The sequence below is a fragment of the Lontra canadensis genome, unplaced genomic scaffold, assembly GCF_010015895.1.
Source record: "Lontra canadensis isolate GAN:19392208 unplaced genomic scaffold, GSC_riverotter_1.0 scaffold4, whole genome shotgun sequence".
In the NCBI taxonomy this organism is placed as follows: Eukaryota; Metazoa; Chordata; class Mammalia; order Carnivora; family Mustelidae; genus Lontra; species Lontra canadensis.
Genome location: NW_022630998.1, coordinates 53,495,075 through 53,522,809, shown reverse-complemented (window position 1 = coordinate 53,522,809; position 27,735 = coordinate 53,495,075). Strand labels below are relative to the sequence as shown.

At 41.8% G+C, this 27,735-nt stretch overlaps 1 protein-coding gene across 1 annotated transcript in view; it reads right to left on the bottom strand.

Moving 5' to 3' along the window:
* DPYSL3 (dihydropyrimidinase like 3) overlaps nt 1-26,562 on the bottom strand; it is a 109,924-nt gene extending 83,362 nt beyond the window's left edge. The window contains exon 1 of the mRNA XM_032850701.1: nt 26,107-26,562. Coding sequence (XP_032706592.1) covers nt 26,107-26,496 — 390 coding nt within the window. The 5' untranslated portion in view covers nt 26,497-26,562. The remainder of the gene's footprint in view (nt 1-26,106) is intronic.
* Nucleotides 26,563-27,735: the final 1,173 nt, after the last annotated feature.

Sequence of the window (27,735 nt, the reverse complement as noted above, 5' to 3'; positions counted from 1 at the left end):
TGCTTTAGAGTTTGGAAATTTTGCAGCCATTACTTCATATGATTCAGAAAGGAAATATATATATTTTTAAAGTTTTTTTTATTTATTTATTTGTCAGAGAGAGAGCGTGCACAAGCAGGGGGAGCGGCAGGCAGAGGGAGAAGCAAGCTCCCTGCTGAGCAGGGAGCACGATGTGGGAATCGATCCCAGGCCCCTGGGATCATGACCTGAGCCGAAGGCAGATGCTTAACCGACTGAGCCACTCAGGCATCCCCAGAAGGGAAATACTTTATAGTTAAGGTTATAACCTTTAGAGTAAGACAGACATAAGTCTAATTCTTGGTTAAAGATGAACTTTGTAACAGCTGTGTGACCATTGGCAAGTTGCCAAAAGTTGTTGAAACTTTCCTGACCTATGAAATCTGGTAACTAGAACTCCCTACCTCATATGGCTGCTGTGATGATTTAACTAATGTAATGTAACATATATAGAATGTCAAGAACTACACAGAGCCTCAGATTTAATCATACTTACAACCAAACAAGTTAGCCTACTGCTATTTCATAGCTGGGGGCAGAAGACGGGAAACTCCTGGGTCTGAGACCAACAACTCCATTGCTCAAAAGCAATGCAAAAGCACTAGCCAGAGATGCTTCTTGGTTTTCTTTGATTGTTCACGCCCCTCGAGTCTCACAGGATGACACAAAGGGCCTGTCATGGCTGCCGACACATACGGCGGGTTACAATATAGGACACTGTGCTTGGGGGGGACTCACTCATTTTAGAGTATGTTGAAAGAAAACTACTCCTTGTCTAGGGGAAACATTATCTCGTTTTTCAAGCTTCCTCAGTGAAAACATAATCATGAGAAATGATCCAGGAAAAGAGCAATCAGGGCCTTGCATTTTGGGGATAACCACAGGAATATGCAGGGAAACTCAAAGCCCACGGTAGACTACCTCTCCCACAAAATTTACTAATTACTTAGTAACTACACAGTAAGTGGTAGTTATCACTATGAATCTCATAAAACCCAACCATAAAAGAATACTTTCCTCAACTTATGGAGGAGGAAACTGGCTCAGAAAAGTGAAATGACTTGCTCAATGGTAATAACCTTTAGGGAAGTGGTTGTTCTGGGTTCAGAAAACAGAAAGCCTGACCCCAAATCCCATGCTCAAACATCTCCATCCATCAAGATGCCTGTTTGTAAAGATAGGTCACATATACCATTAGCCCAGAATTGGCTATACAGTTTGCAGAGCTCGTTATCCATATTTCTAAAATTCTTGAACTTCAGAATGAGAGGGACCCTACATGTAATCTAGTAGGTTCTGAACTGCATTTACCAAGAAGCTAGTTGTTGGCTGAGCTTTCTCAGAGCCTACCAAGAGTGGGTGTAGGCACATGAAGGGAAGATGGGGAAAGACCTCTGCCCATGAAGGTCCACGTTTATTGGCGATATGCATAAGATTATATTTTATTCTTTTTTTAAAGGGGAGGTATACCAGAGAACAAACTAGTGGTTGCCAGAGGGGAGGAGAGTGGGGGGATGGGCAAAATAGGTGAAGGGAAGTGGAAGATACAAACTTCGAGATGTGGAATGAATAAATCACAGGGATAAAGGCACAGCCTAGGAAATACAGTCAATGAAATTATACCCACATTATATAGTAACAGATGGTAGCTACACGTGTAGTGAGCACCACACAACATAGCATAGCATAGCATAGCATAGCATAGCACAGTACAGACGTGTTGAATCTCTGTGTTGTACACCTGAAACTCATATGTAACACTGTGTGTCAGCCATATTTTCACTTAAAAAAGGTGGAGGGGAAGTATGTTCTTAGAAAATCTCAAATTTAACTCAACTAAAATTTGAGGGATTCAGGGTTTTGTTTGTTTTTAGAATTCAGTATTTTAAAAACTTTATTTGAAAAAAATTTCAAACTTAACATAAACATACAGAGGAAAGCATGATAAGCTCCATGTGTTCATGATGTACTTCAACAATCATAAAATTTTGTTTTAAAAATGAAGAGCCGGGGTGCCTGGGTGGCTCAGTGGGTTAAAGCTTCTGCCTTTGGCTCAGGTTATGATCCCAGGGTCCTGGGATCGAGCCCTGAGTCGGGCTCTCTGCTTCCTCCTCTCTCTCTCTCTGCCTGCCTCTCTACCTACTTGTGATCTCTATCTGTCAAATAAATAAATAAAATCTTTTTAAAAAAATAATAAAAAAAAAAAAAATGAAGACCCTGGGACACCTGGGTGGCTCAGTTGGTTAAGTGTCTGCTTTTAGCTCAGTTCATGAGCCCGGAGTCCTGGGATCCAGCCCTGCCTCGGGCTCCTTGCTCAGCGAGGAGTCTGCTTCTCCCTCTCCATCCACCTGCCATTCCCCCTGCTTGTGCTCGCTCTCAATTAAATAAATAAAATCTTTAAAATAAAATAAAATAATAAAAAATAAAAACAGAGATGCTAAGGCCCAGGAGGTGAAGGGATTTGGCCAAATTGGCACAGAGAGTAACAGAACCATGTCTCTCCCTCGCTCTCTTGACTTTCAGACAAATATGCTCCCCACCAGGGAGGAGGTGGACTCAGATAAGTGTAAGAGCTCTTATATAATGAGATGTGAGTCTAAAAGCAGAGAGTATCATGCCAGTATCAGGAATCCATGCACTTTAAATTGCCTGGCCAGACACAAGAATTATCTCTCCTAGCAGCTAATTCAACAATGTTGGAAGTCAGAAAAGCTTGGCATGACTCCCTGATACACTCTGTGATGAGCTAATTGATGTTCATTCCATTAACCATTTCACTCAAATATTCATTGAGGGTCTATTATATGCCAGAGACTGTGCTAACTGCCAGGATATAACTGTGAGAAAAACAGAGTTTGAATAAGTTACTGAAACTTCCCTATTCATCCATTTATTCATTTGAAAATATGTATTAAGCATGACTGTGAGTCAACCCCTGTGTTAGAAACTAAGGGCACTGCCTTCAAAAAGTGCCCAGGTTAGTGGGAGAAGGCAAACAAGAATTTATAGAAGTGTTAAATATCAGATACAAGTTCATTAGGTAGCCCACAAGAGCACCTCACCTGACTTGGGGGGCCCAGGGAGAAGTCCCTGAAAACACTCAAAATGAAGCCAAGATAGGAAGGAAAGCAACTGAGAGTAGCCATTTGTCTCATCTGTAAAATGGGAATCATGGTATCTTGTCCCTCAGAGATGCTGTGAATGGCCAAAGAAACATTATTCTGAGGGCTCTAGCCTAGCACACAGGGAAGGCATGGCCTTGCACATTACTTCCTATCTCTATCTTCCTATGCATGTGTGCTGACCAGGACCTTGTACCTGTCTGTGGCTAATGATCAGTTAAGTCAAGAGCCCACATAGAAAGAAAGCCTTGTCTCCTGCCTCATTAGTCCAAGCAAGTGAGCAGGCCCAGACCCGGGCCCTGGAAAGGAGCCTGCGCTGCTGGCCATTTCGTTTGGTAATTTCATTCTGTGGCAAAGACCATACCAAACACAACCTTCCTCCGAAAGTGGTTTCCTCCTTCCCCCTCCCCCATGGAGTTTCCCCACCCCCACCCCCCATACCAAGTGATTGATGTCTCACTGAAGGCCTTTTCCCCTTCAGAGCCCATCTGGCCTTCCTGCCTCAGCCTGCGGGGAGGGTGTAATCCTGTGTCTGCTGCTTTGCCAACGGTTTCTATGGAAATTATGACAATATTATAGCCATTGTGAAGCCGCACCAGTGCTGACTGAACGAGGAGACGGGTCGTGAGAGGGGAAATGTGGAATTAAATCTCAACAACCTAAGTCCTCAGAGACAATGACTAGCTTTTGTAACATTCCTATCAACAGTAACAAACAATAACACACAAATATTGTTCTTGCATGAACAATACGAGGAAGGGTTCTCTCTCCAATCCCTCCTAGGGACAACCCAGAAGATAAAAGTCAGGCCCCCACCAAGTGCTCCCTGGTGATATCAGGCAGTGAGAACAAGGGAACACTTTGGGGAGGGGTGTGAGAATGGAGGAGCCTAACTTGAGTACCTGAACGCTGCCAACCTCCGCCATGTCATGCCAACCAGGCTGCCACCGCCCAAGATGTGGTTGTTCACCACTCTCCCCCAATTCATCACAAGAACTTTGTCCAGAATTGCTTATTTAGGGAAAAGGAGGGGTCAGCAGCCATTCAGAGTTCCCACATGTGGAGATGATAAAGAAGAAAGTAGCCACAGAACTCTACACCATGTAGGATCTCTCCCCACCACAGCTCCTTACTTTCACTGGGGCCCGTATTTTCTGTCCATTGTCTTCCACGACAGGTTGAATCTCTCTCTCTCTCTCTCTCTCTCTTTTATTTTTTTTTTTTCTAAGTCCACAATGTTTCGAGGTTAATTTGAACAGGCTTCCCTTCTCTGTGAGAGAAAATTAATACTTTTACTCAACTTCTGAAGCAATGCTACGTCATTGTAGAAAGGATGGAAAATGTGGCTGAAGGAATAGAAGAAAACACAAGGCATGATCTCCCTGCTCAGAAATAACACTGCTGCTAAGATTCTGTTAAACGTCCATGTAATTTTTATTGTGGCTGAGTGTGTAGTGTGGCATTTTAAGATTTTTTTTTTTTTTTTTGAGAGACAAAGATCACAAGTAGGCAGAGAGGCAGGCAGAGAGAGAGGAGGGAGCAGGCTCCCCGCTGAGCAGAGAGCCCGATGTGGGGCTCGATCCCAGAACCCTGGGATCATGACCTGAGTCGAAGGCAGAGGCTTTAACCCACTGAGCCATCCAGGCGCCCCATGTAGTGTGGCATTTTAGATGGGATTTCGGCTCTGCAAGCTGTCCAAGCTCCTATGGATTAGGAGAGCAGTCTACACCTCAGTCTTCCTGCCCAGGGACTTGTGAAGGAGGAGGGACTAAATAAACCAGGAACATGTTCTCTCACTATTATTCTTCAGCAGCATCCTTTTCCATGGCTCTGTAGTACTCTGCCATTTGAATAGCCCATAAATTATTTGCTTCTTATAAATAACTTCTTATGAATATAACATAAAAAACTTCTTATAAATAACTTCTAGTTTTCCTTTTGTTTCCTATGCATTTTTTAGCAGAGGGGTTCAAGTCACCAAATTTATACCAAATACACTGGGCACATGGACCGTGGTGGACACTGAGCAAGAGCAGTCAGAGTGAGGGGCACGTCCTGCCCTTAAAGCTGAGCTAGTGGGGAGAGTGGAAGGGGCACCGGGCTGGGAAACAGGACATCTGGGGCTTAGCTCCCCCTCAACCTCCTCGAATGAACTGTGTAACTTGGAAAAATGACCTAATCTGTCTTTTCTTATCTATAAAATGAATGTAATTACAGAACCTCCCTTCAAGGGTTTTTGAGAACAGACTAAATTAATACATGTAAAAGGCTTTTTAAAAAATGCCTGGCACAAAAGTATTCACAAGAGCCCAAAGTAGAAACAACTGAAATGTCTGTGAGCTGATGAATGGAAAAACAAAATGTGGTATATACCATACCTCAAACTAATATAACACTGTATATCAACTGTAATTCCAAACTATACTTCCATAATAAATTTTTTTAAATCTTATTCCACGATGGCAGTGAAACCATTCTGTATGATACTGTAATGGTAGATACATGTTACTCTACTTTTTGTAAAAATCCACAGAATATGCAAAACCAAGACTGAACCATAATATAAACTGTGGACTTACTAACAAAGTATCAATACTGGCCCATCAACTGTAACAAAATACCACAGTATTGCAAGCTGTCAATAATAGAGGAAATCGGAGGGTGAGGGTAAGGAAGTATACTGGAAATCTTTGCTTCCTGTTCATTTTCTCTGCAAACTGAAACTGCACAAAAAAATAAAGTCCATTAAATTAAAAAAAAAAAAAACTATTCAGAAAGGACTTGAAAAAAAAAAGTGGCATATCCATACAATGGAACATTATCCAGCCATAAAAAAAGAATAAAATACCAATGCACGCTACAACATGATGAACCTTGAAAACATTACACTCAGTGAAAGAAGCCAGACAAAAAAGAGGCCACATAGTGTATGATTCCATTTATATGGAATGTCCAGGACAGGCAAATCTACAGAGACAGAAAGCAGATTAGCGGTTGCCAGGGACTGGAGGGAGGAAGAAATGGGGAGTGACTGCTAACCGGTACAGAGTTTCCTTTTGGGATCACGGAAAAGTTCTGGAACAGGATAGTGGTGATGACTGTACAACACCGTAAATGTAATTATAGTTTAAAATGGTTAATGTCAACTACGCCCAAATGAAAGAAAGTCAACCACCATACCTCAATTTTTAAAAATTAAATTAAAAGTGGTTAAGGCTCTCTGCTCTGTGGGGAGCCTGCTTCCTCCTCTCTCTCTCTCTGCTTGCCTCTCTGCCCACTTGTGATCTCTCTCTGTCAAATAAATAAAATCTTTAAAAAAAAAAAAAAAGTGGTTAAAATGGATGGGGCCCCTGGGTGGCTCAGTGGGTTAAAGCCTCTGCCTTCGGCTCAGGTCATGATCCCAGGGTCCTGGGATCGAGCCCCACATCGGGCTCTCTGCTCAGCAGGGAGCCCGCTTCCTCCTCTCTCTCTCTCTCTCTCTGCCTGCCTCTCTGCCTACTCGTGATCTCTGTCTGTCAAATAAATAAAAATCTTTATAAATAAATAAATAAATAAATAAAAGTGGTTAAAATTGTAACTTTTGTGTATATTTTACCACAACTTAAAATAACAATGCCTGGAATACAAAAAGCACTCAAAATTTTTTATTTTTCATCCTTATTCCCATCTTGGGGGTCTCAGTGTTCCTATTTATAAAGTGAAAGGGGAAAATGATCTTTGAAACTGCTCCTAGCTCTGAGACTCTACCTTCTAATAGGATGAATCTGCTTTGTGATGGGGAAATCTTTTCAGTGAATACCTATTTCCTTCGTTCTCCCTCCCCGGCAGGAGGGAGGCCCGGAGCCCTTCTTCTGTGTGCTCATCCTGAAGTTGCCATCACCTCTACTGTAAACTTCTTCGAGCACCTGACAGATCCCTGATCGCTGGTGACCCTGAAGAGGCCAACAATGGAATCTCAGTAAGCACCTGTTGGTGTTTACTGTTGGGTCCATGAATGGATGTAGCAATAATGAAATGAATGAACACTCAAATGGAGAGCCACCAACTCTCACTGCATGCCCAAAGGGAGCCAGCCCCCGCTGAATTCCTGACTGCAAGTCACATTTCCTGAGCGGTGAGCATACATCTTCCAGAAGGCAGTACACACCCTCCCAAGCACACCCTTTCTCTGAAAACTCCTAAGCACACACTTATGAAGCCATTACTGCAGCTCTCACAATAATCTGTTGACATGTCTTGCATGTGAGCAAGCCTAGCATTCTCCCCGTTCACTTAACAATGTCACGTTCTGTTAACAACTCTAAGAGAACCTATTTTCTACCACTTCCTCTCCTCTTTGCAGCTCCAAGCGGCTGGCTGCCTTCACACCTCTCCTTTTTCTAGAACGGCATCAAAGCTTTATTTTCTGCCTGGCCTCCTTCTTCCTAATCGTTCGGACTTCCGATATTTGTTTCTTTCTCACTGTCATTTCCAGGTTATCCCCTGCAACCACTCCCTTTCCCCTGTCTTTGTTCTTTATAGAACCTTGCCTCAGTTTCACAAATTTGCATTCTATAAAATACCTTGCAATGTTTTCCTCTTCATTTATTTTTAATTTCCTCCTTCAATCTCAGACATCCTGAAAGAAGGACAGGTGTTTCTGAGCCTTTCAAATTGTTTTCTCTAGTTTTCCTATCTACTTCAAGTTTCTGAATACTTTCATACTGAAAAGTTGCTGAGGGGGGCACCTGGGTGGCTCAGTTGGTTAAGCAACTGCCTTCAGCTCAGGTCATGATCCCGGAGTCCCGGGATCAAGTCCCACATTGGGCTCCCAGCTCTAAGGGGAGTCTACTTCACCCTCTGACTTCCCCTCTCCTGCTTCCTCTCACTGTATCTCTCTCAAATAAATAAATAAAATCTTAAAAAAAAAAAAAAAGGAAAGAAAGAAAAGAAAAGTTGCTGAGGGGCACCTGGGGGGCTCAGTGGGTTAAGGCTCTGACTATTTCCACTCAGATCATGACCTCAGGGTTGTGAGATTGGTGGTGATGGGCTCTGCACTCAGTGCAGAGTCTGCCTCAGATTCTCTCTCCCTCTCCCTCTTCCCCTCGCCCCTCCTCTCTATCAAGAAAGAAAATAAAAAAGAAAACAAAACAAAACTTAAGTTGCAGGGTGCTCCTCTGCCACTCCAATGCACATACACACACATCATCACACACTCACAAAAAAGCACACATACACACACACACACATCCCACACACCCCTGAGCCCCTCTTATATTCAAGACCAGGAGCTGGCAAACAATTGTCCTTGGGACAAATCCAGCCCACCACCTGACTTCTGTAAATAAAGTTTTATTGGCACACATTCACACCCATTCATTCACATATTGTCTATGAATGGTTTTGTCATACAGACTTTGGTAGTTGTGGTAGACATCTTATAGCCCGTAAAGCCCAAGATATTTATTATCTGGACCTTTATAGACTCCTGTTGTAGACAATTGAGGGATATCTCATCCTTTATTTACAAACTCTCAGCTGACAGCATGTATTGCCAGATACTGGCTTCCTTTCAAATCCCTGACACCCATTCAAACTCCCTGCTCCCCATTCTATAGTCTCACTAAAACGTTCCCGAAGTGTACCATTGGCTGGTTTCCTGACTCTTGCTTGGTGTGAGAAGAAAACTATATCTCTGGAAATGTTTTCCCTCACCTACCAATTGTGAGATACTATTATTCATCAATTGTGGTTTTTTTCCTTCTCATTTAGCATCCATTTATCCCACAACTTCTCAATTCAGTGATTTTATTTATTTCTATCCAAGTGATAGGATGTGAAGATGTTAGTAAGAACAAAACGGTCCCTCCCTATCTCACCTCCAACTCAACATAACCACTGCATCTTTTCTTTTGGACATAAGCTAGCTTCTTGGAAATAAACCAAATAATTCTGTCTTCAGTGGAGTCTGTCTGGAAAAGTGGTGTGTGAGCCCAGGCCTCCTATAGACCTCGATTTGAGCCTTATCTGCGACCATTCTTTGAATATGATCTGCCCTTAGCAGATTAAGTTGGCTTTAAATCAGGTCAACCTACTAGCAAGCCACAGCATCCACAAAAAATTGTCATTAGGCACTTGGGACATATCACGAAAACTGCCTGAGCCTCTCCACTTCTTCCTTCCCTTGCTCCTATCTCCTGGCCTCCCTCTAGGCCTCATGGCTTCTAATGTCTTCTGCTGCAGTTACTATGTTCACCTTTTGGACTTGATCAAATTCAGGTTCCCGATTTTGATTCTCCAAGTCCCATCCACTCACTCTCCAAAGTTTCCCTAGTAGACATTTTATTTTGGATAATACTCCTAATCAAGCCAGACTAGCACTAGACCCCATTCAGTATGAATGCTTAGCTGCTACCATATAAAAGAACAGCAAAATGGTATATAAAAAAACAATCAGAGAGTCCATAGGCTAAATTCTGGACTTTGTCTATTTCCTGTTGTAGGATTGCAGGAAGTCAAGGCAGCTCTCCAAGATCCGGTTTCTTTTCCAGAATGTGTAGCTATTAATACCTATTTTGCAGAATAATTGTAAGGACTGGAGGTAGCAATGCCTTGCAAAAATAAGTACTCCATAAATGGAGCTATTTGTTAGAACACACCATGAACCTCTCATCTGCACCCCAAAAGCCAAGGACAAGTAAAATTCCAGTAGATTATGGTGAGAACTACTTTGGTAAAGAAAGAGAGGACAGAAAACACTTTTCTCTTTCTACATTTTTATCTCCAGCTAAGATTTAAAATCATCTTCTTCCCATGTCTTTTACTTTGTCCCCACTTGCCTGGCTCTTGTGGTGTCTTAATCCCATCTGATGTTGAGCAATGTGGCCCTGGTTGCTCTCCTCCCTCTTATGGAATTTACACAGAAGCGTTCCCTGGTTTACCCAGAGTTCTGCCCTTGAAGTCCACATGGCAAGGGACCACCTCATGCTCAGTAATCCTCCAGCAGGAAAATGATCGCAACACATGCCACCATTTCTAGGAAGTTTTCAATGACAAATGATAAAGAAATGAACATACACAAAGATTTGGCGAGAAAAAGGTCTATGGCCCTCTTATTTACAATGGCTGAAGAAGAGAAGTAAAAGTGAAACCAAAATTGAAAATTAAAATATCCACGTCCAATTAAAAGAAACTAGTAATTCAGGGTTCCTGGCTGGTAGAGTGTGCAGCTCTTGATCTCAGGGTTTTGGGTTTGAGAACCATGTTAGGTGTAGAAATTACTTAAAAAAATAAAAATTTTAAAAAAGGAAATTAGTAATTAAATATGTGATACCACACAACAGAGTACTACATAGCCATTGTACATTACATTTTGGAAAATCTTTGCTGCTCTGTAAAGATGCCAAAAAAATTAAAAAAATAAGTTTAGTATTTTCAGGTCAGAATGAAAGATGCTAAGAAGTTGCCACTCCACTCTAACAACAAGTAAAAAGCTGAGCAAACTGACAAATCAGCAATTCCCCTTAGATTCAGCAAGAAGGTAAAGTTACATGGAAAACCACTGTCCTCAGAATTGGAGAGACAGAGAGGCAAATATGGTCATGACTCACCTGAGCTTTAGTCCACAAGCAAACAATTCCACAGAAGCCAGTGCCAGGGTAGGAAAATCTGAATTGATGGAAGAATGGATAGAGGCTCAGTGTGGACAATCTCAAAAGAGTTAAAACTCCAGGGAGACTCAGTCATGGGAGGCCTTCCCAGTTTTATGACTGCTACTTCCAAGAGCTCCCTGAGGTCCTCAAAGTGACTACAAGAGAAAGATCCCCTCATACTTCTGGAATAGGGAGGGGTGAAGGAACTATTTTTTAAATAAACCAGAATATTCCTTTCTTCTTAACAAGGCCGGACTCTAGGAAAATCTATTTTACCAGAGCCTAATTTGCTATCAGAGCTTAATAAGCTACCTGAGGGAAAGGGGAAAATACTCAACACCACATCTCTGGCCTTCCACACGAGAGAAGGAAAATATTTAACTCCAGCTCCATTAATCCTTCCACATAGAGGAAAGGAAATACACATCTCCATCCCCATCCGGTCATCTTTTCCCATCTAAGGGATGGCAGAAGAATGAGAAGCATGATGAAGCCCACAGTCCAAGGGCACAGGTTCACCAAAAGACTGAGATCTAACCATAAGACTACAGAGTGCTTCCCCTCTGATCCACACTTTACTACTACATTAGTAAAGATTTATTTATTGGAGTTCCTGTTACCCATTTCAAGAAAATGTGACAAGGGATACTAAAAGGGGAAAAACACAGGTTTAAGAGAACAAACAAACATCAAAACCAGAATCAGATATGGCAGGAATGTTGGAATTACCAGAGGAGGGATTTAGAAAAAAATTGATTAATTTGCTTCAATGGAAAAAGGACATGATACTCAAGCATAGATAGATAATGGGGCACCTGGGTAGCTCAGTGGGTTAAAGCCTCTGCCTTCAGCTCAGGTCATGATCCCAGGGTCCTGGGATCAAGCCCCGCATCGGGGTCTCTGCTCAGTAGAGATCCTGCTTCCCCCTCTTTCTTTTTCTGCCTCTCTGCCTACTTGTGATCTCTGTCTGTCAAATAAATAAATAAAATCTTAAAAAAAAAAAAAAAAGACAATATAAGCAGAGAGATGGGAATTTTAACAAAGAATCGAAAAAAAAATAGAAATCAAAAACATTGTAATAGAAATGAAAATGCCTTTGATGGGCTCATTAGACACAGCTGAAGAAGGAATCTCTGAATTAGAAGATATAGTAGAAACATCCGAAACTGAGCAAAAAAGAAAAAAAGACAGAAAAAAAAATGGAACACAATACCAAAGAACTGCAAGACAACTACAAAAAGTCTAACATATATACTAGTAATATCAGAAGGAGAAAAGAAAAGAGAAGCAATATTCAAAGCAATAATGACTGAGAATTTCCCCTAAATTAATGTCGACAACATATCACAGAAGCTCAAGGAATTTCAAGCTCAAGGAACATCAAGTACACTCCTGAAAAAAAACTATAGCTGAATCATCCTATTCATATTTCAGAGAATCAGAGATAAAGACAGAATCTTGAGAAATGACAAAAGGAAAAAAATAAACACCTTACCTATAGTGAGGCAAAGATAAAAGTTACTCTGATTTCTTCTCAGAATTCACACAAGCAAGAGGAGAGTAGACTAAAATATTTAAAGTGTTCAGAGGGAGAAAAAAAAAACCTACATTTCTGATCTTGCAAAATATCTTTCAAAAGTGAAAGAGAACACATGAAAAGACACTCAACATCACTAATCATCAAGGAAATGCAAATCAAAACCACAGTGAGACATCACTTGTACCTGTCAGGATGGCTAGAATTAAAAAGAAAGAACAAGTGGGGCACCTGGGTGGCCCAGTCAGGTCAGCGTATGCCTTCTGCTCAGGTCATGATCCTGGGGTCCTGGGATCGAGTCCAGCTCAGACTCCTTGCTCAGCGGGGAGCCTGCTTCTCCCTCCGCCTGCCTCTCTCTCTCTCTCTTTCTCTCTCTCTCTCTGACAAATAAATAAATAAAAAATTTTAAAAATACAAAATTAAAAAAAAAGAACAAGCATTGGTGAGGATATGAAAAAAAAAGAATCTTCATACACTGTTGGTGGGAATGTAAATTGGTGCTGCCACTGACACCGGCTGGAAAACATGCTGGAAGACAACATAGAAGTTCCTCAAAAATTAAAGACAGAAATGCCAGATGATCCAGTAATTCCACTCCTGCATATTTACCCAAAGAAAACAAGAACACTAATTTGAAAAAATACATGCACCCCTATGTTTATTGCAGCGCTCTAATTTATAATAGCCAAGATATGGAAACAACCCCTGTCTATCCATACGCAAATGAATAATGATGTGATAAATATACAGAATATTATTTAGCCACAAAAAAGGATGAGATCTTGCCATTTACATCAACATGGATGGCCCTAGAGGGTATAATGAATGCTAAGTGAAATAAGTCAGAAAGAGAAAAACAAATGCCATATGACTTCACTGACATGTGGAATCTCAAAAACAAACAAACACACACACAAACTGAAAGCAGAAAAATATCCATAAACACAGAGAAAAAAACGGAAGGTTGCCAGAGAGGAATAGGGTCAGAGAAGGAGCAAAATGGGGGAGGGGGAGTGGAAGATTCAGGCTTCCAGTTATGGAATGAATAAATCATGGGAATGAAAGGCACAGCACAGGGAATATAGTCAGTGGTATTGTAATAGTGCTGCATGGTGACACATGGGAGCTATACTTCCGGTGAGCGCAGCATAACATATGGTCTTATGGAATCCCTTTGTTGTACCCTTGAAACTGATGCAACATTGTATGTCAAATGTAATTTTTAAAAAGGGAAGGAGAAATAAAGACTTTCTCAGACAAATAAAACTTGAGGGAATTTGTTGGCAGTACATCTGTCTTCCAAGAAATATTAAAAGAAGTTCTTCAGAGAGAAGAAAAATGAATCAGAGGCTTGAATCTATATTAAAAAAAGAAAAAGAAAAAGAAAAGAAAAAGCACTGGAGAAGTGACAAGTGAAGATAATATAAAAACTTAAACTTTTCTTATTCTTAATTGATCTAACATGTAACACTTTGTTCCAAATAATAATAGCAATACTGCATTCAGTTATATATGTTTATATATGCTTACGTATAAGTGAATAACAACAACAGGACAAGGGACAGGGCAGGGAAGAATTGGGAATATTTTGTTATTATACAGCACTTGTACTTGAATTAGTCATAAATGCATATTGTGAACTCTAGGACAACCACTAGTAAAAGTAAAAAAGTATAACTGATATGCTAAAAAAGGAGGAAAAAAAGAATCATATAAAAGGCTCATTTAAAACCACAAAGGGCAGGAAAAGGATGGAAGACCAAAACTGAACAAGGGAAAGGAACAAGTAGAAAATACAAGCAAATATAGTAAATATAAGTCCACAGTATCAATATCACTTTGAATGTCAACAGTCTACATGCACAAATTGGAAGACAGAGATTGTCAGAGTGAAACAAAAACACAACCCCATGAGGTACCTGGGTGGTTCAGTCGGTTAAGTATCAGTCTCTTGGTTTCAGCTCAGGTCATGATCTCAGAGCCCTGGGACTGAGCCCTGGTAGGGCTCCCTGCTCAACAGGGAGTCTGCTTCTCCCTCTCCCTCTGCCTCTCCCCACCACTCATGCTCTCTTCCTCAAATAAATAAATAAAATGTTAGGTAGATAGATAGATAGATAGATAGAATACAAGAACACACATGAGCCAAAAGTAAATGGTAGAGAAAAACATACTATGCTAACACTAATCAAAAGAAAGCAGGAAGAGCTATATTAATTTCAGATAGAGCAGACTTCAAAGTAGGAAAGCTATCAGGTATAATTATAAAGGGTAAGCTCTCCAAGAGGACATAATAATTCCTAACATACATATGCTTATAAAAGGGGTATCAAAATATATGAAGAAGAACTAATGGAACTGCAAGGAGAAACAGATGACTCCACTAGCATACTTGGAGACTTTAACACCTCTCTATGGAAAATGGGACAGATCCAACAGACAGAAAATCAATAAAGGCATAGTTGAACTCAACAGCACTATCAATCAGCTAGATATAATTGATATCCGCAGACTACCTCATCTAACAACAAAAGAACACACGTTCTTCTCAAGCTCACATAGTACATTCACCAGGATAGGCCACAATCTGAGCTATAAAACACACTGTAGAAGTTATAAAAGAAGAGAAATCATATAATGTCTGTTCTCACACCACAGCAGAATTAAACCATAAATCAGTAACAAAAAGATCACAGGAAAATCACACAATACTTCATTAAACAACACCTTTCAAATAACACATGGGTCATTAAAGAAATCTCAAAAGAAATGTTGAAATATTTTTGAGCTAAATTAAAGTGAAATATATTGTAACAAAATTTGTAGGATGCAATTAAAGCAGTGTTTAGAAGAAAATTTATAACGTTGAATGAATATATTTTTAAAAATACTTAAAATCAATAATCTAAGCTTCCATCTTAGGAAACTAGAAGAAGAAGACAAAGTAAATCCAAAGTTAGCAGAAGAGAAAGAATAAAAATTAGAACATAAATCAATAAAACTAAAAACAAGAAATCAATAAAGGAAATTAAACCAAAACTGCTTCTTTGAAAAGATCAATAAAACTGATAAGCATCTAGCCAGAATAACTAAGAAAAAAAGAGAAGACCCAAACTATAAGAAACGAAAGTGGGGCCATCACTGCAAATCCCACTGACATTAAAAGGATAACAAAGAATATTATGAAAAACTCTATGCCCACAAATTTGATAATCTAAACAAAATGAACTATTTCCTTGAAAGATACAATCTAGTAAAACTCACACAAGGAGAAATAAACAATCTGAATAGGTCTATATCTATTTTTAAAAATTGAAACAATAATTTAGAACCTTCCTAAACAGCACTAGACCCAGTTCTACCAAACTTTGGGAGAAGAAATTAAGCCAACTCTCTATAATCTCTTCCAGAAGATAGAAGCAAAGGGAATACTTAATTCATCCTAGGAAGACACCACTACTCTAACACGAAAACCAGATAGACATTACAAGAAAAGGAGACCAATATCTCTCATGAACACAGATGTAAAATTTCTTAACAAAATATTAGCAGGGGCGCTTGGGTGGCTCAGTGGGTTAAAGCCTCTGCCTTCAGCTCAGGTCATGATCTCAGGGTCCTGGGATCGAGCCCCGCATCGGGCTCTCTGCTCTGTGGGGAACCTGCTTCCCCCTCTCTCTCTGCCTGCCTCTCTGCCTACTTGTTATCTCTATCTGTCAAATAAATAAAATCTTGAAAAAAAAAATTAGCAAATCAAATTCAATAATGTATATAAAGAACTATACACCATGACCAAGTGGGATTTATCCAAGGTATAAAAGGGTGGTTCAATACTGGAAAATTCATGTAACCTATCACATCAAGAAGCTAAAGCAAAATACCATGAACAAAATCAACAGATGCAGAAGAAGAATTTGACAAAATTTGGCACCAATGCATGACAAAAATTCTTAGCAAACCAGTCACAGATGAGGACATCCTCAACACCAATTAAAATCCTATAGCTAGAGGTACCTAGGTGGCACAATCAGTTAAGCCTCAGACTTCTAGTTTCATCTCAGGTCATGATCTCAGGATCATGGAATCAAGCCCCATGTAGGGCTCCATGCTTTCTCTTTAAAATATATAAATAAATCTTAAACAACAACAACAAAACCTATAACTAATATCATACTTGATGAGAAACTTGAAAGAACTGACACCACTCAACTTTAAGACTTGCTCTGAAGCTACATTAAATAAGACAATGTGGTATTAGGTGTGCCTGGCCAGTTCAGTCAGAAGAGTCTGGGACTCAGGGCACCTGGGTAGCTTCATCCCTTAAGAATCTGACTCTTGATTTCGGCTCAGATCATGATCTCAGGGTGGTAAGAGAAGGACCCAGGTCCTGTTTCATGTTCAGCACAAATCAGCTCAAGATTCTCTCCCTCTTCCTCTGCCCGTCCCCACTCCTGTGCGCGCTAAATAAATAAATAAATAAAATATTTTTAAAAAAAAAGAAAGAAAAGCATGAGACTCTTGATCTTGGAGTCGTGAGTTTGAGCCCTACATTGGACAGGGAGCCCACTTAAATAACAAAATAAAAAATAAACAATGAGGTACTGGCAAAAGAATGCACAGATAGATTATTGAATCATAAGAGAGAGGCTAGAAATCGATTCATATAAATAAAGTCAACTGATCTTTGACAAAGGAGCAAAAGCAACAGAATGGAGCAAAAGTAGTCTTTTTCAACAAATAGTGCTGGACTTTAAATCCTTCACAAAAATTAACTCAAAATGGATCACACACCCAAATGTAAAATGCAAAACTATAAAAACTCCTAAAGGATAAGGTAAAAGAAAACGCAGATGACCTTGGGTATGGCAATGACTTACAGCACCAAAGGCATAACCCATGAAAGAAATAATGAATAAGCTGAACTTCATTAAAATTAAAAGCCTCTGTTCCACAAAAATCAATGTCAATAGAATGAGAAGACAAGCCATAGACCGGGAGAAAATATTTGCAAGAGACACACCTGGTAGAGGATTGTTATCCAAAATATATACAAAGAACTCTTAAACTCAACAGTAAGAAAATGAATGACCCTATTAAAAAATGGGCCAAAGACTTAAACAGACACCTCACCAGAGAAGATACACAGAGGGCAAGTAAGAGTATGAAAAGATGCTCCGCATCATAATGTCATCAAATAATTGCAAACTGAAGCATCAGTGAGAAACCACTGCACACCTACTGCCACGGCCAAAACCCAAAACAGTGACAAGGATGTGGCGCCACAGAAACTCTCATGCAATGCTGGCAGGAATGAATGCAAAACAGTATGGCCACTTTGGAAGAGAGTTCGGAGAGTTCTTTTAAAAGTAAATATTCTCAAAAAAAAAAAAAGAAAGAAAGAAAGAAAAAGAAAAAAGGAATAAAAAAAAAACTAAAAAAACAAACAAACAAACAACTAAATGTTCTCTTACCGTACCACCCAACAACTGCACTCCTTGGTATTTACACGAGCGAACTAAAAATTTATGTCCACATAAAAAGCTGCACACAAATGTTTATAGAAGCCTTAGTCAGAACTGCCAAAACTCAGAAGCAACCAGAACAGATGCCACTAGGTGAATGGATAAAGAAATTGTACATCCAGAAAATGGACTATTATTCAGTGCTAAAAAGAAATGCGCTATCCAGCCATGAAAAGACATGGAGGGACATTAAGAGCACGTCACTAAGTGAAAGAAGCCAATGTGAATAAAGCTGCATACTGTATGATTCCAAATCTATGACACTCTAGAAAAGGCGAAACTGTGGGGACAAGAGAAAGACTAGCTGTCAGGGGTTAGAAGGAAGGGAGGAATGAACAGGTGCAGCACAAAGGACTCTCAGGAGAATGAAAATCCTGTGTGTAATACTGTAATGGTGAGTGGTGTCCTTAAGTATTTTTCAAATTCCACAGAATGAACAACAGCAAGAGTGAGCCCTAATGTAAACTATGACATGTGGTGACAAAGATATGTCAGTGAGGATTCCCTCAAGTGTGACAAATGTGACACTCCGGTGGAAGACACGGATAAGGGAGGAAGCTTCGGAAATGTGGGAGAAGGAGAAATAAGGGAAAGCTCTGCACTTTCCACTCATTTCTGCTCTGAACCTGTAAAGCTCTCAGAAATAAAGCTGATGAAAATGTATTAAAGTGGTAAAAAATAGGGGCGCCTGGGTGGCTCAGTGGGTTAAAGCCTCTGCCTTCGGCTCAGGTCATGATCCTGGGGTCCTGGGATGGAGCCCCACATCGCTGCTGCTGTCAAATAAATAAAATCTTTAAAATGATCTCTGCCTGTCAAAAAATAAATAAAATCTTTTAAAAAAATTAGTTTTTCATTGTGCACTTACATAGCTGGTGCTTAATAAGTGTTTTTTTAATAAACAAGTAGAGAAAAAAATGGGGGTTAAAGGGAGATCTGGGGACTCATCATATTTATGGTGACCCTGGATATCCACACACTGGCCCAATCCCACGTATAAAAAGAGAGTATACTGAACACTCCCCAACACTTCGTCTCTAGCCTTAGAGCAAGCCTCCAACAGATGTGAATTCTTAGAAACTGGTTCATAAAAGAGCATATACCAAGGTTCCTGGATGGCTCAGTTGGTTAAGTGTCCGACCCTTGATTTTGGCTCAGGTCACAATCCTGGGGTTGTGAGATCGAGCCCTGCATCAGGCTCCGCACTCAGCAGGAAGTCTGCTTGGGATTCTCTCTCTCTTTCCCTCTGCCCCTCTTCCCCCACTCCTCCATCTCTCACAAATTTTTTTTTTTTAAAAAGCATGTATCACTGAAGAACTCAAACTGACAATGAACTCATTTATGATTATAATATTAGAACCACTGACTCTTAATGGTTTTGAGCTAAAGATTAGAGATTCACAAGCACTTACCCAATTGAGTGAGTAAGACAAGCCACTAAAGTACAAGGATCTATATGTGTCTATATAATATTTTACTTTGTATTTGTCTCTTTAGTGCACAATGGTCACAAAATATGAATACAGTTGACTGTTGAACAACACAGGCTTGAACTGCACTGGTCCATTTACATGCAGATTTTTTTTTCAATAAATACAGTGCAGTACTGTACATATATTTTCTCTTCCTTACAATTTTCTTTTATTTATTTATTTATTTGACAGAGAGAGAGATCACAAGTAGGGAGAGAGGCAGGCAGAGAGGGTAGTGGGGAAGCAGGCTCCCTGCCCAGCAGAAAGCCCAACGCAGGGCTCGAGCCCAGGACCCTGGGATCATGACCTGAGCAGAAGGGAGAGGCTTTAACCCACTGAGCCACACAGGCACCCCTTCCTTACAATTTTCTTAATAACATTTTCCTTTTCTCTAGTTTACTGTATTGCAAGAATGTAGTACATAATACATGTAATGTAGAAAATACATGTAGAATGACTGTTAATGTTATCTATAAGGCTTCTGGTCAACAGTAGGCTATGAGTAGTTAAGGTTCTGGGGAGTCAAAGGTATACCTGGTTTTCTGACTGCATGGGGGTTGGCACCCTCACTCCTGCATTTTTCAAGGGTCAACTGTACATAAGTTATGCATGTAATTTATACATATGCCCATGTGTGTATATATACATAGAGACCATGTTCAAAAAACTTTTGCATAGAGGTACACAATCAAAAGTTTATAGACCATGGCTATGGCGACCATCTGATCTACCCCATTCATTTTAGGAAGGAGGAAGCCAAGGCTGAGAAAGAAAGGAGGTAACTTCCCCAAGTTGGACAGTTGGTGAAAGGCTGGGTCTCCAAGCTGAGACTGCTAATGCTTTCCCCCGCGTTGCTTTAGCTTTTGTTTGCTGCCTTGTTTATTGTTTGTTTGCCTCACGTCATTGTTTCCTGAGGGAGTAGAACTGTTTTTTAAATGTCATGTAAGTCCAGGTTAAGAGTACTGGGAAGTCTTAACATGATATTTTCCTAGAAGTTTAAGTTTTTAAAAAGTGCTTACACAACTTAATGGACTTCTCCTCTTCCCAAAAATGGAGGGCTGAGCTGCCGGCCACAACCTGCATTCCCCACAACCAGACCGCCTATTCCTAGTAAGCTCTCTCCCGTGCCTCACAGGAACATTCTCTGTAGGAATAATGCCCAGTGGAAATTAATCAGCAAGAGAATCACTGACAGAAAAGCCTTCCCAACAGTCCCCTGGCCATTTTAAACATTACTTACAAGAGCCTGTCAGCAAAACCCTGTCTCCATGGACCATTACTTTGAGGGAACGCTGCCAATCGCATTACTTGAAAGGCACATTTTTTTTAATGTTCCTCAAATGCCTACTGTCAAACTAAACCAAAGTTCTGCAAGGTTTCAAATACTTCCATGTTTGGGTAAATAAATATAGTCCCAGATTCGAGTGTGACCTGGGGCCAGGTAAGCAAGAGCCTTTTTTCCCAGCCTAAGGGCAAATTTTCGTTGGTCAGAGCAGCTTTGTAAAATTCACATGCACTCCAGGCATTCTAATGTTTTAGAGAAGCCCTTATAAACCTAGAATTCTATTTCCAGCTGTCTTCCCTTATTCAGGACAAGGAGAACTCCAGTTCCTCTGGATCATTTTGAAAACTTCTCACCCAGGACCAGAAAAGCACATGACAAGTGATAAAAAGGTAAGCACCACAGCTCACTTGTTTCAAATGCTCTCCTCCTACAGCCAGAACCCCTACTGACTTCACAAAGGAAACACCTTGCACAAAAGTGGCCCATGTGGGAAGCAGGGAACTCGAAGAGACCCATGCTCCTGAAAGGGTGTTATCAATAGACCCCTGTAATCATAATGTCATTAGTTTGTTTTCACTGGATGACAGAGTCTTTGCAGTATCATTTGCTCTTAGCAGACCATATATCATAATTCTCCTCCCGTTCGTAATTTCTTCACTGCACGAAAACCTCTGGAAACCATCTTAAGAAATGGTGAAAAATATTTCCTTTCTATTTAAAATTGCTTTTTTATGTACTTATTGTCAAAAGTTATAAACAAAAAGTTGTATGAGCCAATCATGGAAGATTTTTTGGCAGTATAAATGTCTATCATAAGAAAAATCTAGCTGCATTATTTAACAGGGTGTTTACAGGTGGGTCCAGAATCACAATTTAACACCCAAGTCATACTTCAAACTTGGCACTTGTCACTCAAAGTGTAACTCAAGAGACTTTTTTTTTTTTACTTTTATTCTCCCACACAGTTTTGTTATAAAACTTCTTCATAATTTATTCATTTATTAACTAAACTCATTTCCTTCAAGTAGGAGTTAATATGTAGATATGCTCTAGAAAGGGTATTGTGAGTTCACTGAGACATGTTTTTAAAATCTGTCTTACTAACTTTATATTCGGGGTGCCTGGGTGGCTCAGTCATTAAGCATCTACCTTTGGTTCAAGTCACGATCCCAGGGTCCTGGGATCGAGCCCCATATCGGGCTCCCTGCTCAGTGGGGAGCCTGCATCTCCCTCTCCAGCTCCTCTGTGCTTGTGTTCCCTCTTTCACTCTCACTCTCTCTCTGTCATAAATAAATAAAAAATTAAAAAAAAAAAAACTTTGCATTCAACTTGGGAAAAAAAGGATCTTGCAGCAACTGGTTTCATAGGCTGAGCAAGTGTTCTAGTATCCTGAATAAGGGGTTGGCAGCAAGATGGAGGAAGGTTCTAGAGGTGTGGTGGAAAGTCTGTCCTTGCCCTGCATGTGAGTAACATGTCAGTAGCAGACACAATGGTCTGAATTAAAATAAAGTAGCAGCCTCTCTGTCTGGAAAGAAGGACTCAGAACTCAGAAAAAGGGATGCTGGACTCAGAAAAATCAGTTACTAAACTCAGTTACTAACTCAAAGTTACTAAAATCAGATACTAAACACTTAGTATCTAGGAGTTTCAATTTCCCTATCTGTAAAACCATATTGTTTGATAATATCTATGTCTACATATGTAGATATCAGGTACACAGAAAGTGCTCAAAAAGAGTATTTATTATCAAATCTGCAGATGGTCCAAAGCTGGGGAGAGGGAATTAAGGTTCAAAATTATCAGGACAGAAAGATGAGCTAAGATGGTGATAAGTATTATAAAAGGAATAAAAATAAAATCCCATAATTAAAGGTTTTTGGTTTGTTTGTTTGGTTTCTGGTTAAGTTCAGTTGTACCAGTACAGAATGGAGACATCCTGAAATAACAGCAGCTGATGTGAAAAACTTTCTGAACACTTGAATGACAGAGAATGGACTACGGAGACAATAGCAGCACATGGATACTGAATTATTAGGTGTAATCTCGTACTACAGAAGCATATGTTGTCTATAAATCAAAGAAATGAACTAACCTAATACATTTTGCCATGGCCATATGCCATCTGGAACACTAGGTTCAGTTCTAGGCACCACATTTTTGAAAGAATATTTATAAAATATATTATAACCTTAAAAGTAAATTGGAGGGGTGAAAGGCTTACATTACAGGAAGGCTGAAGAAGCTAGAAATATTAAGGCTAAAAAAGACAATTTTAAAGAGAATGTGATAATTGCCCTGAAACATATACAGGGCAGTAAAAAAAATCAAAGAGTAAGATTGATTAATTTGTATCGAGTACTTACTATGTGCAAAGTTGTCACTGTTATCTACCCTTGCGGGTGAGAACGCTGGGGCACAGTGGCCGAGTTATATACTCAGCGTCTCGTAATTTGAGTGGGTGGAGCCAGGTCCCATCCCAGTAGTCCCACCCCAAACCCAGGAGGGATATTAAAACTATATTTCAAATATTTCTAACCTCTGTCTTACAGGATCACGGTAAAAGTGCACCCTCCCCATTCTTTTGAGGTTAGACACGGATTAATGAGTTGCTCGGGCCAGGGAAACGTGAACCTAAATCATCTTTGCGACTTCAGCATGGGAGTTCAAGAGTCTGTGAGCAGCTCACCCTATGTTCTTGCCAACATGGGTGCGTCAAGCTGAAACTTCCATCAGGCTATCCATCTAGCTCCCTGCGGGGGAAATGATGAGCAGACCTGCCCTGCTGACCGTTGCTGATCAGTAGCGGGAGCAAGAAATAAACTGTTGTTTGCTTCAGCCACTGAAATGTGGGGATTGCTTGTTACTGGGGCAATACCCAAACTTTTCTGACAGCTAAACAAACCCACAAGCTTCAAGTCATTAAAGTATCTCAGAATTTAAAACAAAAAAAAAAAACAAAAAACAAAACAAAACAAAAAACGAACTTTATTTTTGTATTTTAAAAGGTCAAAACTAAGAATAGCTTATAGAAACTACAAGGAGGGGGCCCCTGGGTGGCTCAGTGAGTTAAGCCTCTGCCTTTGGCTCACATCATGATCCCAGGGTCCTGGGATCCAGCCCAGCATCGGGCTCTCTGCTCAGCGGGGAGCCTGCTTCCCTCTCTCTCTCTCTGCCTGCCTCTCTGCCTACTTGTGATCTCTGTCAAATAAATAAATTAAATGTTTTAAAAAAAGAAAAAAAAAAAAGAAACTACAAGGAGGCAGATTTGGGCTTAATTTAAAATTTTTAAAGTGGACTTTTCCAAAAGTTGCTTCATGAGGTGGAGCACTCCCTGAAAGTGTGGTATTTAAAAAGAGGCCAGAAGGGACACCTGGCTGAATCAGCCAGCAGAGCATGAGACCCTCAATCTCAGGGTCATCAGTCCAAGCCCCATGATGGGCCTAGAGTTTACTTTAAGAAATTAGAAAATTTTAAAAATATATTAAAAATAAAATAAGTAGAGGCCAGATGATCACTGTGCAACTATGTAGCAAAACATATGGTTTAATTAAGGAGGTTTAATGTAACAAACCTTTATGGAGCACCTCCAATGTGCCAGGCCTTTTCGCCACAGTGATAAATCCAAACACACAATCCCTATCCTCAAGGAAATAGCCATCAAGTACAGAAGTAGATAAGGTCTGCTGACTCTTTCAGCAGTGTGATTCAACCAAATTAGAGATAATAACATGGCCTGCATGACGCTGACAGCAAGCCTGAACTTAGAAATAACCACGTAGCACAAGAAATCCTGCTGATGCTTAAGTTGTATTATTATTTTTCAATTAGGAGCCAAAAGTATAGGGTTTGCAAAAGGAAGGAAAACGAGAGAATTTCTGGGTTTACAGGAAGAACATTTTCCCTTTCTCTAGTTACCATTCTTAAATCTTGCAAACCAGGCATATTATCTGGCTTACATCAGGGTGTTCCAGCAAAGGAACAGCACTGACTCACAGCAATTGTTACCAACCTTTTCCATCACTTCTCCCACCCCATAGGGTCAGGACAGGAACATTACAATCCTATCAGCTCAGATCTAAAGAGAGGCAATAATCTTCCTGTAACACCATTCTTAAGTTTAGATATCAGTCACAGCTTTTCCAAAATATCAGAAGTTTTTCCTAAAAGGATGACATGAGCAGGGCCTGGGGGAATCCCATATTCTAAGGACAGTATGAAAATCACAGACTAAATGAGTGATTGCGAGGGACATGGACATTGTTTCCCAATGGCACCCTTACAAAGTATGAAGTTCAGTGCTTTCTTTCCCTGGTGGTATCAATAATTAAAGTTTTGTTTGTTTTTTCAAACTTCCAAAAATCAAGCAGTGCAGAGATAAGCTATCCTTTGACTGGCTCACTGCATTTGAATGGAAAAACATCTAGAACTTGGGTAAGCATTAACTGTAATTGCTCTGGGGCACACATTTCCATTTCGGGTTATTATTCGGATCAGTATTTACACAATAATCTATGCGGATGGATTTTGCAGCCGTTATCTACACAAGAGTGACTATCTGACTACTATTGTTCCCCAACTCAACAGCATCAGTTTGAACTTTGAATACTGGGGCTCTGCCCAGCCCCTGAATGTTCTGAACTATGGTTCTGATTTTCTATGACATAAACAAACAGATGAGAGCAAGCTGGATTTCAATGCCATACCTCCAGTCAGTTCAGTGTGGCATGAGTTTCTCAAAAATCCACATACAGAAGAAATTGGCTTTGGCACATGCAGGAGCCGCAGAGAATTTGCAGCTTGTGCGTGTTTAAAGCGCACCCTTAATACTCTGGCCTGTTTTCAAAAATAAGTGATATTCTTCCAGAGACAGCTGGATCCCTGTGGTACCCAGTCTTGCAACAAACTACGTGCATAAACGTACACTCTACAAACACAGATGGGAAATGTCGATCTAGGACAGAAGAAAGGCACTCAGATTAGGGTGTTTAGTCTAGTGGCTCCACACCCAAAAGTTTCAGGGACAGAGCTGATGTTTGAAGAGGGAGAGGGGAGACCGCCCATCCTGTACGTTCATCCGGGGACTATGGAGATGACCCCATTTTCCCAGCGCCAGTTTGCACTCTGCCCTGGTGACCCGGGTTGAGATTTAATCGAGGGCCAGAGTGGGGCCAAGACAATCATGCTGGTGGTTTACTCAGACGGAGAGAAGGGCTAGAAATCACTAAGCCTCCGCGGCTGGCGGCGCGGACACACCCACCCAGACCCGCTGGCCCCGGGGGTGAGGCAAGGAGGCGGCGGGGACCCGCGCACCCCGGTCCCGCGCGCACGAAGGTGCTGCCACGGGGGACCCGCGCGAATCCGGGTCCAGGCTGAGAGGTCGCGCGGTAGCTCAGCAGAGGATGCCCCTTTCCTCCTCCCTGTCCCCCGTCCTCAAGCGAAGTAAGCCGGAGAAAGTTGTGCCCGGGTCGGGGCGCCCCGGGTCGCCAAGGGAACGAGGGCTGGAGAAGAAGAGCCCCGGGCCCCCTTACCTTGTCCTTGGGGCCGAGGTTCTGCAAAACCTCCTTGCCGGTGGCGCTCCGGATCTCCACCCCGGCAGGCGCGGGCGAGGCGGGCGAGGCGGGCGCGGGCTCCCTGCCCTCCTCCCGGCCTTGGCCCCGGCGCGGGCTGTCCCCCTCGACCCCCGGCCGGCTCCCCGAGCCGCGGACGCTGCCCTGGTTGCTCCGGGGAGTCTTCGCGCCCCGCTGCCCCACGCTCAGGGCATCGAAATCCAGCGTTTTGCTCTCGAAGGCGCCCTCCACGTTGCAGAACATGCCGCCGTACTTCTGCCGCGGGACCTGGTCCGTGGTGCCCGGCCTGGCCAGGTACACGGGCAGATCGTCCTCGTGGGAGCTGTCCCAGCCCCTCCGGCCCGAGGCCATGGTTCCAGCGCACAGCGGCCCGCGGCTTCGCTCCCCCAGAGGCGGAAAGGGCAGCCGCCGGCAGCGTGCGCCGAGCCACAGTGACTGGGGCGGGAGGAGGCGCCTGAGCGTTCGCGCCAGAGGCGGCAGTGCAGCTCCGGTTCCTGCCAGTCCCCAGCCAGCCAGCGAGCGCGCGGCGCAGGGGCCGGGGCAGCGGCGCGCTCCGCCACTGGACCTGTCGCCCGCCCGCCGCCCCTCGGCGCGCACCCGACCCCAACGCGGCCTCACAGGGTCGCGCGGCCCGGCTGCCCTTCGAAAGTAGAAATCCCAACTTGCCGCGCGCGCGCACACGCACACACACACACACACACACGCACGCATGCACGTTTCCCGCTCGCCCAACAACCCCCAGATTCACACTCAAGAACTTGCCTCACTCACACGTGCACACACACCCTGTTTTACCCACAATGACTTCCGAGTTTGCTTCCCAAAGACAAATCCTTCTGCCCGGCTCTTGCACACAAACCCGGTTGGCTCAGGTGTGTTCATCTGAAAGCCAAATTCTGATTTACAACAACACACAGACACACAAACTCAGGTTTACCAGACTCACAGTCCTAGACTTTGCTTACTCATAATCCCAGATCGGTCTCATTCTCATCTTAGAACGGTCTCACAACTGTCCCCAGTTCTAGAATCTGCCTCACAAACCTGCACCCTCAGAAAAGACCTCTTGAATTGGTTGAGAGAGAGAGAGAGAGAGAGAGAGACCCTCTTACTTGGCTGACAATCACAAAAGCCTGTAATTGACTCACAGACAAATCTCCACTTAAACTATTCTTGCTTCATATCTAGCGCCCTAGACTGTGCTTTTTACCCATCTATAATGAACCTCACAATTACTTTACAGGTCACAGACACGTGCACATCCCTAGACTGGGCCTTGTAAAATATTTCTACTACCCTGTCATTCGACAAACCCGAAGCTAACCCCTCCATGCTGACTGAGGTTTACCTCAGTCAGAACCCTCCACACATCAACTAAGATTGACCGCAAAAAAACACAACTAAAGACTTTGCCTTCTGCTACCTCCGTTCCACACAGATTTTACTTCTGCACGTGCCCGCTCTCACAACCTCATTCTGCTCCTTGAGGCCACCCACAAATACACCAACCCAGGCTTTGCCAATAAACTGAGTGGGCAAATGGCACAGCTCACGTCGCATCTGCACGCACAGCCTACATCCAGATCCTGC